Genomic DNA, 18,601 nt, shown 5'->3' with positions numbered 1-18,601 from the left:
GCCCATCTCCCCAGCCCCCGGAGGAGGGCACCATCACAGAGAGGTTGAGTGCAGGGGCCATCTGCCCACTCCCCGAAAACATGCCCCTGAGACGTGGTGCAGCTCTCTGGGCCCCTCCCCCGGCCCCACACCAAGGAGGTGACACCTCCTACCAGGCTGCGGGTGGGTGACAAAGGATGGCCCTCAGGGAGCGCTCAGCAAATGGCCGCTGCCACGGCCGTCAAACTTCATCCAGGTTAAGACATCATAGGCTGCACGCGCCTCCCAATGTGGGAAACACTGAGGTGGGTAAAACATGTCTTAAAACAACTGATGTGCTCCACTAACTGGGGGCCAGGCTGCCAAACAGCAGGTCACTGATCCCGCCAGGCCTCTTGGAGGCTGGCGTCTGCATGGTGCCTGCCCTGCTGGCCCAACTCCCAGGCAGGGTGTGCCTTCCTCCCCAGACACCCCAGAAGCCAGGCTGTGGGTGAATGCCCCTGCCAGCAGCGCCAACAGGGAGCCCGGATCCAGCACCTGGTGACAGAGGCCACTTCCAGGATGGGCTGGACAACCCCACGGGACTGCAGTCCTGCCTCAGCTGTCCACTGCAGTGCCCCCCACCCCCCGACCAAGTAGGGAAGGAGGGCTGGAGGTGACTGGAGTTTGGCTGCCTAGGCCCCCCACCCTCCCGAGGAAGGACTGGGCTGGTCCAGGGACAGTGGGTGACTGTGGGTCCCCCTGAGGCAGAGGCTTCCCCGAGCAAGGCTAGGCCCCAGCCCGAGGCGCACACCTGGAGCTGATATACTGAAGGAAGTAGTTGGTCGCAGCTGGCGTCTCTGAACTGGGGTGTCCGGCATTCTCCATGTCTGCCACTTCAGTGTTCTCATTGATCAACTGGGAAATGAGGGAAAACACTGTTCAGGGGACGGCATGTTCAGGGCCTCAGCAGCTCAGCCCATCTGCACAGGCCCTGTGCCGACACACAGCTCCATCTACGTGCATGCGTTCTGGGGGTTACAGTTAAGATGTAAAAACAGTCCATGCTAGGAAGCCTTTTCTCCGTTTAAAAAAACACTCGGGCTGGCAACCTGTTAGCATTTTCCACCAATGCTTCTGCACCAAGAGATTACAGATCATGTACAAATTTCATATTTTAAAGGGTTCATCATAAACAGAAGCCTCATTTCTCGAGGCTTCTTTTATGCCAACTGTCGTGCTGCCCTGGTTAAACACATTTTCCAATGCAATTCTGGGAACACTGTGAGGTGGGTGTTAGCGACTGTGTTCTGAGAGGAAGCAGAGGCTCAGAGGGGTTAAGAAACCACACCTTCAAGTCATTCTCCATGCAGAAGCCAGGATGTGGCCCTGAGACCCAGGGGCCTCCATGAGACGCTGCCCCACCCCAATCTCAAGGCAGCATGGAAGACTCGAACTGAAGGCCCAGGTCTTTCTTTTCCTCCTTCCTGCTCCGGAAAGGGAGAGGCTGCCAAGGGACTCGTTATTTTGCCGAAAGCTGTGCAACATCAACACCTACTTCTGTGTCTCTGGGGGCATCCGTGCTTCTGTTGGACAGCAGGCACCAAAGAAGGAAGCAGCTAGTGCGGCTGGACACCTTCCCTGCACCCCAGACTCTTGTCTCCTCACTTCAGGGCTCCCCACTCTCCCCATCACTGACCCCGCACCTAGCTGGGTCCCTGAGTGGGGAGGGGGCATCCTGGGCACTGCAGTGTGTTGGTTAGTGGCTCTGGCCTCCACCTACTCAGCATCAGTGCACCTACCCTCCAGTTGTGACAATGACTGCTGTCCCCAGACCCAGCCTCCAGAAGCTCCTGCCTGATGAGCTGATGCACATGGTGCAGAGGGACCTTCTGCATCCAGGGCTGGGACAGGTCTCCCAGAGGGCCAGAGAGCGGGGTCCCCAAATGAGAGCCCCTGCCATGGCCACAAGCTCCCTACCCCCGACTCAAAGCTCCCAGAGCAGACCAACACAGCTGGGGGCAGCCAGGAAGGGCAGAGCCTGCTGCCTTCTGGGGAGAGAACAAAGCATCGTCCCAGCTGTCCTACCTGAAAACAAATGGCAGCAGCTTTCACTGGGGGTGATGAAGCCCCCGGGGTCAGCACTCGTGGGAATGCTTCCTGTGGTCACCACTGGCAGGGAAAGGCATCCAGAGGGCGGGGCTGGGGAACACCCTCAGTGCCTAGGACATGCCTCCCGGAAGTAAGAAGGATCCAGTCTAAACACTGCCAGTGCTGAGAACTCTTCAGTAAGGATAAGAGGCTCTGGAGACGCTGAAAGCATCAGACACTAACATCTGCTCGTTTCTTTGCCGTAAAAACATTAGCTGTCAGGGCTCAGTCACCTCCCTGACCTTGTTCCTGGAGCATGAGGGGGCTGGCCACTGGGAGCCCTGCCGAGCTCCACAATTTGGGGTGGGGGTGGTGCACGGCCAGCAGTGCAGCAGGGTACCATCCTGGACACGGCCCCGCTCCCCATCTCTGGGAAAATGAAGCTGGGGGAGGCATAGGCAGGTTGCTTCACTAGTCCCCAGCTCACCAGGCTCTCCAACCACCTACCTTCACTCTGTCCCTCAAGTTCTGCCCAAACACAAATGCCTGCTGGGTCCCCTGCTCTTTCTTCTCACAGTTCTCCTCCTCGGAAGCATTGCTAGACTCATTTCTCTGGGACTTCTCCTGGTTAAAACAAGCAAACAGGATAGCTGAGAAGCAGGAACACCCCACCCCTAGGAAGCGAGACGAGCTGTCTCACGTCCCTACATCTACTCAGCATGAATCCTGTGGTGCAGGCCCTTGGGTGGGGGGTGCTGGGGAGACCACCTAGGATGGGGCAAGCTCTGGGCAGTGCCCTTGTCACTGGGGATGCTGGTGAAGGATGGTGGGGAGTAGGATGGGTGGGCTGGGGTCACTTCTGGGTCTTCCTCAAGCTCACTGCCCTGGAGACCCCGGCCACCAGTTTCTGAGAAGCTGTAGGCTGTGGGAACGATTCCTCTTCCAATTCTGCCGACTGTGGTTGGAGGGTGGGGGGCTCAGGGACGTATGAAGACTGAATTGCACATGTTCATTTTCCCCATTTGAGCCTCAACATCCGGTGGGGGTGGGGAGCGTGGGCGGGGAGGTGGAGAAGCCCAGGCAGCATTGTATCTGTCCAAATGGATGGAGTGGAAATAAACACACGGGTGCAAGCGGTCTCTGCACATGGACCCTCGGGTTATGTGTGACTGCAGCTCGGGTTTCAGGTCTGACTTGCCAACCACAAATGCAGGCTCTTCGTTAAATGTCCCATATTTTCCAGCTGCTGTGAAATGCTATAGGAAAACACATCTGGCCTATAGAATCCCACAGCTCGTCTTCTCTTCTAAAGAACGATTTCTGAGCCAACTCCCAGGCACACTTCTGCCACCAGAAGCAGAGCGCGTGTACAAATCCCTAGGAGCTGCTTGTCTGTGCAAGAGGGTGAGGAGACAGCTCTCCGTGGAGAGACGCAGGCCCCCTCAGTGGTACAGCCCTGCTCGTGGCCCATTTCTCTCAGAACCAAGCATGGGGTCCTGGCAGCCTGGTGACTTGGCCAGTCAGCTGTGGTTACCCAAGGATCCCTCCGGGCAAATCAGGCAGCCTGAGAACAGGCCAGCTCAGACACGGCCCAAAGTGGCCCACAGCCCACGAGCTCAGCTGTATCCCGAGAGGCCTCGCATGTGGCACGCTCCCTGCCCCACTGAGGACAGACCTCAAGTGCTGGCGCCTCATCAGATGGACTTCTCCGGGCTGGGTTGTCAGGCAAGGCTGATGTTGCTGCCCCTGTGCAGTCTGCTGGGATGCTGACCCCGTTGGTGCCACTGCTCGGGACTGTGGGAAAAAAAGACAGAGGGCATCTCAGAGGTTGGACCACCTCTACTGCCCCTTCCTACCACTGGGGCCCAACAGTGGACTCTTTTTTTCAAAGGAGAGGATCTGGGCCTTCCTTGGGGGCCCAGTGGTTAGGACCCTGTTCGTCCATTGTCGGGGGCCCGGGTTTGATTCCCAGTTGGGGAACTCAGATCCCACGTGCTACGGAATACAGCCAAGAAAATTGAAAAGATAACCATGCTTAAAGAAAAATGATACGGAGTCAATACTGAAAATCACAAATTCTTAGATTAGAAAAACCCAAATACCAAATGAAAACTTCACAAAACTGACTTTATTATTGTTAATTCTACAAAGAACCCTATGAATTTTCAGTTTATTTAGACATACTACTAATAAGGAGGAAAAAAGAGAACGTATTTGGGGAATAGTTATAAATTTTATAAAACTAGTTTTACTAATAAAGTGTTTTTTCTATGCACTCCTCTCCCTGGTGGCTCAGACGTTAAAGAATCTACCTGCAATGCAGGACATGTGGGTTTGACCCCTGGGTCGGGAAGACCCCCTGGAAGAGGGCATGGCAACCCACTCTAGTATTCTTGGTTAGAGATTTCACAGACAAAGGAGCCTGGCGGGCTACAGTCCATGGGGTCGTAAGAGTCAGACACAACTGAGTGACTAACATTTCACTTTTCCCTTTTAACTAGTTGCAACTATGTGACTTGTACAACTTTAAATCTGGCTTTGTTCAGTGTTAGATCAAACAATTTTCCATGTAATTAAAACTCTTCATAAATACCAACTGCTTCTCCCAGGTGGGCTGTAGCACTGTTCCCGATGAGGAGTTCTTAAATTGCAGGGAAAGATTAAGAAGAAAAGCCCATCGTGATTAAAAAACTACAGATCAACTGCAAACCACACTTGGTATGTGGATATAACAGAAACATGGTTTAGGAGTTACATCTCGAGGTTGGGGAGTGAGGTGAGACTACCTCTAATCAGGTCACTCCTCCAGGCTTGGAGATGCACAGGGCTGAGCTGCACACCCGGGGTGGGCCCTGGCTCTTGGGAGCCTTGGCACCGCAGCAGGGACAGTGATTGTACCCTCCTGTGCAAGCCTGGCTCGGGGCCGTGACTCACCTGTCTGTGAGAGTGCCTTTGGCTGCGGGGCCTGTAACACTGCCGGGCGAAGCACGCTGCGCTGCTGCTCCTTGGGCTTTTGGCTCGGCAGACCTGGCGACACAGGCTGGCTTGCCCTGGTCCCTCCGACCCCACGGGCAGGAGTGTCCCCACCCCCACGCTCAGGCACTTGTAGAAGTACCCCCAGTGCCCCACGTGATGTCCCTCCTAGGCTGGGCTTTACAGGAAGTACAGTAAAGAAAGAAAATTCAAGCTATTTTCTTTACAGTTAGACACACACATTCCAGCTATTGTTCTTTTTATACGTGGCTCAATAAAACACTCCGTGAAACAGATCTTGCCTGTAGATTAATCCAGGGAGTATGGCAATACTACAGGGGAGCCAAAGGACAGCTGGTCTTGCGGGTCAAGGGCAGACGGTGAGGGGAAAGCAGTGAAGGCATGGTTGACCTCTCAGAGTTTAGGACTCCACAAGGGGTCACGTAAAGGTACCCCTTACATGTGCTTCTCAAAATGCCACATTGAGAAGATCCCTCTGCCAAACACGGGGCAAGGACCACGAGAACGTCTCCAGCCCTGCACGGGCTCCCCACTGGATGTGGATGGCACCAGCCTGGGCCCCGCTCACTCATGGCCACTCTGCTACTCTGGGTTAACACTGTGGCCAGAATGCTCTGGGAAGATAGTCCGATGACTGAGGACTGCCGTGCACAGAGCCTGAACGCCCCACCCCAAGCCGAGCCTACCCTTCCCCGCCTCCTCCTCCTCCGGGCAGCGGGCTCATTGGACGGAGCACCTCCTGATCTGAGGGCACTCTCGGTGCTCAAGTGTCAGGAGAGGGAGCCCAGCACGCACCGGCACTTGGGAGGCTGCTGCCCTGCACGCCTCCTCGACGGCAGATACCCACCTGCACTAGGGGCCTGGCCATGGATCAGCGTCGGTGGCTTCAACCGGAACCCACTGCTCTTTTCCTCTACAAGCACAAAACAGAAGATAGAAAGCGGGCCTGCTGGGGCAGAGCAACAAAGCCGGAGGGACCTGGGGCGGCCAAGGCCTGCAGTCTGGGCTTCAGTGGCCGTGAGCCTGGAGAACCAGGGCAAATATTTCCAAGTTCAAACAGAGAAGCAGAGGGTGGTCCAGTCCCGTCTATGGGGCAGCCCAGGGAGGAGGCCGGAGGGCCGCAGGCAGTGCTGGCTCTAGAACTGCTGGCAGCAGAGACTGCAGGGTGAGTGCAGGACTGGTCAGGCCTCCGCCTGTCTACCCAGCTGCCTGCAGGGGCTGAGGGCCCCAAGGACAATCAGGGAGCCCCAGAAGACTGGCCCTCCCTGGGACCCAGCTCCCTATCCTGGAGGACACACTGCTATCAGGAAAAGTTCTGCATTACAGCAGATGTCCGGGAAATGAGATACGGTTTTCTGTGGTGAAAGATCAAAGGACGCCGATGGCAGGCTTGCTCTCTCCAGATGTGCCAGGAAGGCCCGGGAGAAGGAGGGGGCCTTCTGAGGATGGGGTCTGGGACTGACAGCCAAGGCTCAGAGCCCGGTTCAGCTCAGCCACTGGGGCACCCAGACCCCTTCACTCTGCATCCTCGTGACTGGCCTACCTTAGGGAGCGGGGGAGACAGGCTAACACCACTCCTGACCAGAAGGGTCAGTAGAAAGCCTTGTGGTTCCGACAGGATAGTCTGTCCCCAGAAAAGTCAAGGGACGGCCTCACTTTTGTGCTAAGGTCCAACCCATGGGAAAAAAAACCTTTTCGGGTCGCTACAAGCTCAATACACAGAAATCATGTGTGTGTTATTAGACACGAGCGGTGAATAATCCAAAAATGAAGTTGAGAAAAAAAACTCCACTTATAACAGCACAGAATATAGTACCTGGGAATAAATGTAACCAACAAGAACTATAACACATTGCTGGAAGAAAATAAAGACTTAAAGAAACGGAAAGATGTCCCCAAAGGCCACACAGTTGTGCGATTCCATTCACATGAAATGTCCAGGGCAGGCAAATCCACGGAGACAGAAAGTGGATTTGTGGTGGCCAGAGGCTGGGGAGACCAAGTGGGGAGTGACTGCCCAAGGGCATAAGGTCTCTTTTTGGAGTGACAGTCATCCTAAAATTAATTATGGTGGTGGGTATACAACCCTTCAGCTACCCTAGAAACCCTTCAGTTGTACACAGAAACACCACCGTATTCACAAGTTGTCAGGCCACACAATTAATTAAGTACGAAAATCAAATTGGAACTCCCCATCAGGCAGAAAGGCCCTGTGCTCTCCTCAGGCAAACACAGGTTCACAAGAGTGATGCCCCCTGCTGGTCAGCACGTGGGAGCCCATGCTGCTGGAGCTGGGGTCCCTCCTGAGAGAGGCCTCAACAGCCAGACAGCCCAGGATGCGGGGGAAAACACGCTGCCAGGTGGGCCTCTCGGGCAGGGAGATGCTGAATTACATTCCCAGAGCTCAGGGTTACCAACGACGACTGGCAATTTAGAAACACTGGAAAAGACTGAGGTAAAATTCACAACCGAGGTAATTTTAGAAGGTCCTTGGAGCTGGCTTTGCAATGCTCTTACTGCGACTACTATTCACCACTCTGCTCTGACAGGCTAACCCTCGGGGTCGACCCTGAGCAGGTGCAACAAGCCTGGAGAGTCACAGACACTGACCACCACCTCCCGGCCTGGTGCTGGCCCGCCCATGGATGTATAGGACGTCCACCCTGAATGCTGCGGGGAACTGACGTACCACATGCCTCACGTGACTGGGAACATTGGACAGAAAGATGGCGGGGCCCAGAGCAGCAGGGGGACACTTATGGGGCAGGGCCCCCATCTGCACTAGAATAAATGTGCTCTCTGCTTGTGGCCTCTGGAAGCTCCCTCTGCAGCAAGGTCAGTGTGTAATGGAGCAGCGGTCAGAGCCCTAGCATGCATGCCCAGGTCATAGGAGTGCACAGGCCGTCATGCCCGTGTTCTCTCAAGGGCACACGCGTGGCCCAACATGAGCCTGCTGTGGGAGAACAGGACTCCTAATGGGGCAGCGTCTGCCCTCCTCTGAAATCACACCCAAGCAAGCAGGTTTCTCTGCCTTGCCTCAGAGAGACCCCAAGTGATGTCTGAGAGGGCAACGCTGGCTCCCAAGGGAATTCCAGGAACTCTTGGATTAAATCAAGGAAGACAGATCAGAATTTAGCCTGGTGCAGACCAGAAGCTAGAGAGAATCTGAGAGGAGGCTCCCTGGTGGGGGCTCAAGCAACAAGTAAACACACTGAGGAGAAAGGGAGCAGGTTTCTCACTGTCAGGAAAGGGGCAGAAACATGAAGAAGGGTTTCAATGAACCTTGTTGGCACTGGACGGGAAGTATCCACATGAACTGGGGGGACCTATACATGCAGACAGAGGAGCAGAGACACAGAACGCATGCAGACGTGAGTGCCCGTGTGTGAAGAGGTCCATGTGTATGTATGTATGTACTCTCAGCCATGCATGTTCCCAGCTGTGCGTACAGAGAGGGCCTGGGAGCAGCAACAGCCCCCGACAGCGCGGTGGGCCGAGCACTCAGATCTTGGTTCCAAGAGACCACTTCCACTAAGCAGAGCCAGGACCCCCCTGAGGACAGGGAGAGATGATGATGAGCCTAGAACTGCTTCTGACAAGAAGAAAAGGGCATGCTCAAGAGAAGGATGGGGCCGTGGCGGAGAGCAGAGAAACCTGCTGGGCGGGGCTCCGCCAGCCAGATCAGCGGCCATTAGAATGAACTGACGTTGGAAGTAAGAGCTGAATGTTAAGATAAATACTAGTGACAATGGATTATAGCTCACTGACATAACCAGGTGAAGCTGAGGGACTGTTAGAGATGTGTGACTCAGGAGCCAGAACGGGATGCCTTTGCTTATCACTAGGGTGCCTGGGGGAAGATCGAACAGGGTGTCTAGGTGGTGGGGTGAAGTACCTTATTCTTAAGGGTTACATTTTTTTCTTTTTTTCAAAATAAAAGCTAAAAACAATAAAAAGGCAGGCGGGCAAGGAGCTGAGCAGTTCACTCTGCAGAGTGGACAGGTCAGCCTGTCCCCACTGCACACTGCAGAGGGGACCAGGGGCCAGGCTGACCTTTTATGACCCGGCCCCTACAGTCCTGAACGGGACTCACGAGGCCGGTGCCCAGGCTTTCCCCAAGGAACCCTGAGAACCAAGCTCCTCAGGACTTCCCGGTGGTCCAATGGTTAAGAATCCACCTTTCAATGCAGGGCACTCGGGTTCAAGCCCTGGTTGGGGAACTAAGATCCCCCATGCCACAGCATGGCCAAATAAAAAACAAAAAGCGACCTAGCTCCCTTTCAGGCCCCATGAAGGGGTCAGCTCAGAACAGTTCACCTCTGGAGTCAGAACAAATTCAACCGCTTGAAACAGTGCCATCAAATCAACCCTCAAAGTTACAGCTCGCCTCTCCCCCCACGGCGCCCTTGTGCCAGAGGCTGACTGAGTTTGCCTTGCTTTTGAAGTCAGCAGTGAATTTATACAAGGCGGGTTGGGTTACAGAATTCGGATGGTCATGTTCGCTCATTAAATCTTTTACGAGGAATTCCAGCCACGCGGGAGAAACTTTCAGGAAATCTTGGAGCTGGTTCTCTAGTGAAGGACCGAAAAAGGAAAAGGCTGCACATTCTTCAGAAAGGATCAAGCTATTCGCCGTAAAGTTTTAAAGCTGTGATTAAATGTATTTATCTAAACAGACCTAAGTAATATTAGTCAGTGTGAGAACTTAATACACAGAGAAGGGGTCTGGAAAATTACATAAACTTCAGAGTGGTGACCATGGGGACGGCAGTGTGGCGGGAAATGAACAGGAGGACTCTTTCACTCTATGTATTTCCGAGTTTTTAATGACACAGAGATACAGTCTTTGTGTAAAAATTTGAAAAACAAGTCCTGTATTTCACTATGGATTTTTGTGTGTGTTTGCTTTTGTCTTTTAAAGGGACCTGAAGCTCCCTGTAACTAGGCTCTGCTCACAGAAACCGGTATTAAGGGCCACAGAAGTCTGCCTCACACTGGATTCTACACCTGCCCGCAGAAGGTTGGGAAACACGAACCAAAAAGAGTGCTGATTTCCAACTGCTCTCCCTCGTTTAAGACAGTGTTTTATGAGCGCAAGTGCTTTTCATCCCAGGACACCCCCAGTGACCAGCTGGTGAAGGGCAAAGGCACGCGAAGGCTCACCTGGTTCTGAGTCAGAATTGCCTGCAGATGGCTCGCAGAAGGTGGATGGCATAAAAACATTGTTTTTGGATACTGTCGACAAGGAGGTGCAGGCAGGGGAGGAACAAGAGGAAAACAGCGTGAGTAGGCAAGACAGACATGCCTGGGAGCATTTCTCCCACCTGAGGGGGCATCTCCAGGCCCCACTGTGGTGCTACGGGGGGTGGGGGGGTCAGCATCGCGAACCTGGCCTTCAGCCACTCTAGCAAAAGTGAAACCCTGGGACTCCTCCTACAGCCCTAAAACATGGGTGTCCAGCGGAACAGCCTGAATCTGCCTGACACCTAGCTGTCGACTCTGGTCTGCTGTGGCCTCCTGCCTTGCCCGTTCGTCCCCAAGAGCATGGCCGGGAGGGATGCAGACGCTCCCCGGGGTCGAGCCCCAGACCCTGCTCCCTGTCAGCAGTTGGCGCTCGGTTGGCTGCAGCCTTCCCCCACACCCCCTTTTAGAATCTTACAAAAGCAAGTGGTTCCCTTGTTGTGGGCCAGGCAACACCACAGTGGGGCTGAAGACCAAACCGTGCAGACTGCAGGCAGCTAAGTGGAATCAGAGTGCAGCACAAAGCCAAGGCCTCTGAACGCAGACCACTTGTCTTTACAGGCCTGATGGCTAAGCTGAACCCTGGGGGGAATGTGCCAGAGGAGAGGACTAATGTTTCATGTCCACTGGTCCTTGGCTTCTCCAGCCTACGGCCAGAGCAGACTACCACCTCTCTTCTCCGCTGTAATTTCTTGATGGAAAAAGTGAGGCTTAGCAGTGGGCGGGGAGGAATGTGATCTATGGCCAGGAAGTGGATGCTGCCCTCCTGTATCAAGGCCCATGCAACAAGCGTGCAGAAAGCCTTAAAAAAAGAATGGACCCCCAGCCTGGACTGCAAGCTGTCCGGAGGACTCCTCAGTGCAAACCACAGCACCTCTGTTTGGAGTGAGGAGTGAGGGGAGTGTCTCCTGCAGTTATGAAAAAGGGTTCAGCTGTGCCCAAGGCAAGTGTTCAGGGAACAGGCATGAACTCAGGTGCGTCACAGGGATGAGGGTAAGAGGACGCTCATGAACTCTTTAAGCTTCCAAGAGTCTTCTCTCCTAAAGTGACATCCTTAGGGCTCACAGCTGTAAATGCTTTAACTGAATTCCCAAGACTGAACTTCAAGCTAGGGGGCTGGAGGGCATGTGAAAGCCAGTGCTGCAGAGAGCACTGGGCAATGCTTGGGCTGGGTGGGGAGTTGGGGGCCCTGCTGCAGCTTTGACCCTGCAAGGAACAGCAGCAACCCCAGGCTTGCAGAGGCCCCCCACTCAGTAGCCCCAGCGCCTTCTACCCCAGGAACCCGCCTTTGTCCACCAGATGGTCTCCTGGCCTCCGTGTATGCACAGAGCTGGTTCTGGCCTGGAGGCTCCAACCCCTTGGGCCCAGCCTGGCCAAGCCCTCTGGGCTCCCCCGAGCTCCCCTCCTTGGGGAGTTCATGCCATCCCACCACCACAGTGTCTGCCAGGGCTGCTGGACTCCCCACGTACTGTCTGTGTGTCTGGGCTTCTCAAGTGGCCCCCCTACACACTAGGCTCACTGCTGAAGGGCGAGGGGGACCCTCCACTTCCCACACCTTCAGTCCACACATAGCCAGCAGCCCATACAATGTGGACATGCACTTAATGGTCAGAGCCCCAAACATGGCCCTGACATCCCACCTCTCCGTAAGTGTCACTGATTCTCGAGGGCGTCTGTGCTGTGCTCAGCCAAGCTCCAACCTTACTCCCGCCTCCCCAAAAAAACTGAGCCTCAGGCTGAGCATAACTGGAGACACACAAGGGATGGGAGGCACCACAGGAGGCAGCAGGCTTGCAAACACGGCCGCTTCACCACCCAGTAAAGGGCTGCTGTTACCTGACTGTGATGGCGGGAACTGCGTTAAAGAGGAGGTTCTTTCTCGCTTGACGGGAGGGCAGTAATTTCCATCTTCTCGGTCAGAATCTACACAAAATGAGGAGGAGGAGGAGAAGAAAAATCAGGCTGCTTCCACTTTTACGCCCGAAGCTGGTGAAACATTTGAGAGATATCCTCACCTTCTCCACCTTCGGGGCTGGAGCTGCCGGCTGACCTCTGAAATGAGAACACACGTCAGGGCAATCAGAGAGAGCCACATGGCTTGGTGGCTCTTGACTTCTGCCACCAATGGATCCTGAAATGCGGCACCAAGGGTGTGGGGCTTGGGTTCAGTTGCCCGGGTCACAGACTTTCGACCTAATGCCTGAAAATCTCCCGTGAACCTTCTGCCCTCACCTCGCCAGGCCTCACGCCAAGGACTAACAGCTGGGAATGTTCCCGGCACAGGATCGGTATCCAAGTTTCTCCACTGGGTACAGCTCACTGGCATGTCCCCCGCACCCCTCACCCCAATCAGAGAGAAAAAATGGCCCTGGCCAAAGTCCATTCTGCCGAAGTGACCTCTCCACCCTGTAGGGCAGCAGGGCCATGGACACTGGGTCGGGGGGCCCCATCCCTGGCACCTCCCCTGGTGTGGAACCAATTTCCACGGAGGGTGCTGTTTCCAGAGTAGCTGAGTGCTTCGGTGCCATGGGTCCAAGTGTGCAGTACCTCAGACTACAGACCGGCTGAACAATCACGAGCTGAGAGAGAAAAGTGGATGAAGAACTTCCTCCCCAACAACCTCTGGTTTTAGAATGCAAATGACTAGCAATTAAGAAGCTTAAAATGAGCCCCTGGCCCCATCTGGGGTGACACATCCTCTCTCAGGGACTTGTGATTCTTCAGAGCTAACCAGCCTAGAGCGAACTCCGAGGGTCAACATCCCCACCCCCCAGCCCCGAGCACCAGAGTTGAAGGGGAAGCAGGGGAGCCAATTTTCTTATTTTCAGAAAAGCCCCTCAGGGGTTAAGTCTGGCCAAACGAGGACCACCTGCCTTGAGCCTGTGAGGGATTAAATGAGATGACGCATGTGAAAGTGCTTTGCAAACGGCAGGGCCGCGGGGTCGGGTAAAAGCTGTAAAATAAGGAAGCTGCAGATGAGGAGGCTGGGACCCTCGAGAACCGGGGCGGCGCTTTCCAGTAAAGGGCCAGCTCCACAGGCCCCATTCAGGCCACATGTATATTCTGTTTTTACAATCCTTTAAAAACCTGAACACCATCCGAGCTTGTAGGCTGGACAAAAAGAGGCAGTAGGCAGAGTCTGCAGACAAGTCCTAAAGGACAGTAAGAAAAGGACCCCAGACTGCACCCCCGCCCCATCAGAGACCATCTATCAAAATGCTCGGGAAATGCGAAAGCCTCCTAACACGACGGGCTGTGGTCCTCGGGGCAACTGTGAACATACCATGGGGCTCAAAACAAAATAAAATACCCACGGAGGATTCAGCAGGCAGGCACTAGCTGAGCACAAGACAGTGGTCAGGGCTTGGAACGTGAAGGCGCTCAACTCTCTCTCAAAGGCTTGAGAGCTAGTCGGCCGTGTCTTGAATGTGGAACCTGAGGCGAACGGCTTCACTGGCCCAGGTTTCCACCTCCTAGCTTGGAAGACAGTGCGGCCAGTGCTTCCTCTGCAGGGGTGAAGGTGCAGGGGTCGATGGGTGGCCTCACACCTGGACTGCCCGCACCCTCCCGGCAAGCTCACCTCCTGGAGTGTCACACCAAGGGCAGCAGGGCTTCAGAGCTCAGGGGATGGTGTGGACAGGAGGGACCAGGGTGGGGCACCCTCTCACCGTGGGGGGCCGATGAGAGAGGCACCGTTGCAGCGCTGTCATTCAACAGGCCTGGGCCGGCAGCTGACGGCCAAGAGCCGTGCCCGCGTCACCAGGACATCAGGGGCTCCTCTCGGATGCCCCCTGCCCTGGGTGACACTGTGAAGGCACAGGCTCCAGGGGCTCCTCCTGCTGCTCCTCTAGGGCAGGCCTTGTCAGCCCCAGACTACCCCTGCTACCCTGCCCCCAAGTCCTGGCCTCAACTTCTTTCCTCCTTTTCATTCAACAAGCATTTCGACTCTACCAAATCTCCCCACGGCAGGCAGCCTCCGAGGCCCGTGGCACCTGTGGCTTCCTGAAGGGTGCCTGGGACCTGGAACAGCCAGCCCCTGTAGACACTTCTCTCTCACCAACACCCTCCCTTGCCTCGCCACCCAGGTGCGAATCTCTCAGGCTATGGCCCCACCCCTCCCTGCTCTTCTCCATGGCTCTCGCTCCGGGTCCCCCGCTAGCCTCTAAGTTCCGGGAGAGTCTGGCCCCAGTGCTCAGTGGGGCTCACTCACCACGTGTTCAGGGGAAGCACCTGGATCCCAGGTGCTTGCTGGCCACAGAGAAGCAGCCAAGTCACATACCACCCCGACTGTATGCAGAGTGGGGGCCCTGACAGCTGCACGGCCAGGATGGTCCTCCTGGTTCTCAGCTCCTGGGGAGGACGGCCCTCCGCCACCTCCATCTCAAGGGGCCCCCGTCTGGCTGCCTCTTCCGCTGGCTAATTTCCATGGGTGTGAATGCCCCAGGGCTCCTTCTGCTAGGAATTTCTAATTTCATTCCATAATGAATGAAATTAGGCTGGAGAAGACTGTGATTTCTGGACTCCCTTTCTTCTGTCATTTTTTTTTTTAAGTACTTTGGGGCTCTTTTAACAACACGTAACTTGCTTATCCTTGCCAGCTACACCCCAAGCCTCTCAGGGATCCGGGTGTCCCTGAGAATTTGATGGGAGCCAGGAGCCTCTCCCCTGAAGTGTGCCTAGGCCTCTGAGCTGCAGCCCTGCCTCTTGGGGCCTAGGACTGCTGGCTCCAAGTGGCCTCCTGCTACACTAGGCCCCTCCGTCTATCACACTCTGGCTCTGCTGTCTCCCTCCCGTTTTCTGACACGGTGACACCATTTCTGCCTCAGTGTTCCTTCTCCGCGTGCGCGCTGCTCCCACGGCTGTCCTGACCACCTCCAGGGTGAACCAAGCTCACGTGCCATCCCATGACCCAGCGAGAGGAAGCAACTCCTCTGCCCCCACCCTCCAGCCTCACTTGGGCCTCAACTCTGTTTTGGGCTTCACAGTGACAGGTGATCTGCTGTGCCCATCTGTTGTGTGCCTCCTGCTACCACAAGGCCCCACCCTGCCTGTTCGGCTTACAACTCACACACCCAACACCTAGGATACTTGCTCAGCAGGCATCTACTACACAGACGGAGCCCCGGCTTCTGCCACAGCCCCCTTGGTGACCTGGAGAAGAAAGGGCACCTGGCGAGACAAGACACTCCCAGACCTCTGCCCTCAGGAGACCCTCAAGTCCACGCTCTGAGTCTCAGAACCATCCCACAGCCGTGTGGCCAGCCTGCTGGTCCTGGACAGGCTGGGAGGTGAAGGCCTGTGAAGGACAACACAGGGGACTCCTCCACTGAAAGAGCCTTTCAGAAGCTGCTGGAACTTCCTGTGGGTTCTGAAACAAGCTGACTCGGAAGCAGTGAAGACAGTGACGTCAGTAACTCTCCTCAACAGGGGCCAGCACGAGGACGCAGGCGGCCAGAAGTCAAGTCACTTTGGCTTGCCTTGGGAGATGCTCTTCATGTTGGAAAGCCCCCTCTGCTGCTTGTGTGAGCTGCAGCTTGGCCTCTCCCCACCCCGTGGCCCCTGTCAGAGAAGGCCTGAGCTTGCCGTCTAGGCCTGGTGCCTCGTGCTATCTTCCACTCCCTGGGGCACACGTGGGGTTGGGCCCAGTGACCTGTAGCCCAAAGCTTGGGAGCTGCTGCTCCAGGGATGACTGTGAGGAGGGTCTTGAGAGCAGGCTCTCAGGATCTGTGATTTGGGGGAGCAGTCAGGACGGAAGTGGGGTGTGGAAGCCCCACGTCCTTCTCTGCTTCTTCCCATAGCAGAAGCCGACTCTTGATGATGTGGGCTTCGGGCCGACACCTTGGAGATGCTCAGATCAGGGCACCCTAACTGCGCACTTCACAGCGGCCGTAGGTCCCACATCAGTGGGTGGGGTGGGCAGGGTAGCCCACCTTCTCAGAACACACTGGAACCCTGGGGAGAAGCAGCTTGTCCTGTGAAGGGCATACGAACCTGTCACCAAGCACCAGACTGGAGGGAACACCTGGCTCAGGACAGGGCCAAGGGGCTGAGAAGCGCCCGTCCTTTGTGTAAAGGCTGAATCGACGGCAATTACTAGTATTCCGTTTACTGAGACTTGCACCCTCCCCAGACAGGGCTTGTGTGAGGCTGCCTGGCGTGGGTGGCCTTGAGGGGACAAGGGCGCCAGGCCAGTCCAGGAGGTGGAGAAGGAGCAGGAGGCTGTGTCACAGAAGCTGAGACAAAGACACACGGACAGTGAGCAGGAGTGAGCGGTGCTACCTTCTTGGCCTCCCAGAAAGATGAGAAACCAAGACCATGTCAGGGACATTCCTTCCAGAAAATACTAGTTGGCCTGCCAGGGACTCGGTGATCCGCACCTGGATGGACCCCCATCTGGACAGTCCAGCCAGAAAGTCTGCTGCTGTGACTGCAGGAAAATGGACACCTGGATGAAGACCCACTTGAGGGAGGCGCCTGCCAAGGCAGCCTCACCTTCACGTGGACCGCAGGCCCACTCACCACTGTTTATCCTTTGACTCAGGGAACCAGCTCAGAGCTTTTTACCCAAAAGGCAGACACTGAAAAATAAGAGAAAATGAGGTAGCCTCCACAGATGCGCCTGCTGGGCAGGGGCGGACGAGTGGCGAAGCCCGTGCACATCCAGAGGACGGGCAGGCGAGCAGTCCGGCCAGGGGACTTGGTCCAGACTCTCAGTTTCCCAATGGGGCTCGTAACACATTTCAGGCTCGGGACTTCAGCCGGCAGACTTCAGCCAGGCCCGCGGTGAGCACTGGGAACACTTTCTCCAGGTCAGATGAAGAACTTAATCTGGATGTGGTTTGCTGTCCCTCAAGCTGCCTTGTGAGAGCCAGGTCTGCTATAAGGAGGCTGTTTCCTGGTCCTGGGGCTTCAACGGCCAGGGCTCTGATGAGACTGGAAGATGATAAGGGCCCTTTATAGGCAACAATTCAGTGTGCGATATATCGCAGCTTTACAATCCCCCGTAGGATCGTGGAATGAAGAACATGGAATGAAGAACAAGCTGAACGTGAGGGATGAGCCCTGTCAGGTTACATGTGGGTGTTTCCTGAACTCCAGAGTGAGACAGAGTGAGCGCCAAATCTGCTCTGAAGCAAGAGCAACTAGTCCGAGTTCACCATAGAAATATCTCAGCCCAGGAAGCAGCTGGGATCGGGGTTTATCCACACCCTAACTGACCTAAAAAACAAACTCTGCTGTGTCTTAGTGCCCCAAAGCAGAAAAAGCTGCGGATGGCTGAGAGTTGTCACAAATGGTGTGATGGCGGTACTGCTGGGGCTTCTGATGGAACCAGGGATGCCCAGCTACCACGGTAAAACCACACGGGGTATGCACGGGTGCGCGCCACAGGCACGGCCCTGTCCACGAAGCTGGCATGTTCAGAAACAAGCCCCCCTCCGCCCCAGGCCCTCTCCCACAGCAACATAACAACCATCTTCACGTTCCCTGCTATCGCCCTCGACCTGGCATCTTTCAGTCTGGGCACTGCTTGCATTTCTCAGAATTAGAGCTTCTGACCTACAGTCCACAAGAATTGAGAAGCTGAGTTCTGCTGGCCAGGCCTCAGAAATCGGCATCTGGACTGGCCACAGAGAGAAGGCGAGGCCCTGTCTCACAGGCATTAGCAGAAAGGGGTCTGAAAGAGCCTGGCTTCTGGAAGGGCCGCTGCCGTGATGTCACCTCTACCATTTGCCACTCTCCACAGAAAACCCTCGACCTCTGCAGCTGGAGGTTCTCCGTAAATTGTGTTCTTCAACCCAGACAGCAGTGGAGGGGCCCCGTGTCCTGGGCAGATCCTCACAAAGACCACCTGTTCTCAGGGAACTGGGAACATGTGCCTGCTGTCACCTGACTCAGGAGAAGGTTCCAGCGATGCTCTTGCCCAACCCAGAAAATGACTGCCTCTGAATTCCTGCTCTTGGCCCTCAAGTGGGGACCTCAGATTGGAATTTTCCCTGGGCTTCCTTCCCTCAAGCCCCCTTCCAGGCCACGAAGGACAGCCCCCAACAGGGACAGACTGGTTCTTCTTTTTCCACCACACACTGATTCCTCCAAATGTTAAGATTTGGCTCCAGCCTCACTTGGCGGAACATCACTTCTTTCTGTGAATCCCAGGGTCTGGTAGCTCTAGCTGAATTTCAATGGTTTCCTCAAGGACATGGGAGACTGGTGCTGTGACACAAGGAATCACTAAAGGTCTGGGAGAAGGCTGGGGCTGTGATGACCTGGGTGCCATGTGGTGGGGTGGGATCCTGTTCTCTTGAGTCACTTTTCCCTG

At 55.4% G+C, this 18,601-nt stretch overlaps 1 protein-coding gene across 6 annotated transcripts in view; it reads right to left on the bottom strand.

The window, feature by feature from the left end:
• Positions 1 to 18,601, bottom strand: part of RANBP3 (RAN binding protein 3) — a 50,727-nt gene that overhangs the window by 7,533 nt on the left and 24,593 nt on the right. For 2 of the 6 annotated variants that reach the window (XM_052644002.1, XM_052644006.1), the window contains 8 exons: positions 12,300 to 12,336; positions 12,121 to 12,207; positions 10,207 to 10,278; positions 5,891 to 5,956; positions 4,984 to 5,076; positions 3,725 to 3,843; positions 2,557 to 2,673; positions 773 to 876 (listed from right to left, as the gene is read on the bottom strand). In XM_052644002.1, the coding sequence (XP_052499962.1) occupies positions 773 to 876; positions 2,557 to 2,673; positions 3,725 to 3,843; positions 4,984 to 5,076; positions 5,891 to 5,956; positions 10,207 to 10,278; positions 12,121 to 12,207; positions 12,300 to 12,336 (695 nt within the window). The remainder of the gene's footprint in view (positions 1 to 772; positions 877 to 2,556; positions 2,674 to 3,724; positions 3,844 to 4,983; positions 5,077 to 5,890; positions 5,957 to 10,206; positions 10,279 to 12,120; positions 12,208 to 12,299; positions 12,337 to 18,601) is intronic. The other 4 variants (XM_052644003.1, XM_052644008.1, XM_052644004.1 and 1 more) reach the window with 3 other exon arrangements.

The sequence above is a fragment of the Budorcas taxicolor genome, chromosome 7 (assembly GCF_023091745.1).
Source record: "Budorcas taxicolor isolate Tak-1 chromosome 7, Takin1.1, whole genome shotgun sequence".
NCBI lineage: Eukaryota > Metazoa > Chordata > Mammalia > Artiodactyla > Bovidae > Budorcas > Budorcas taxicolor.
Note: the sequence above shows the minus strand (reverse complement) of the source record. Positions and strands in the feature narration are given on the sequence as shown.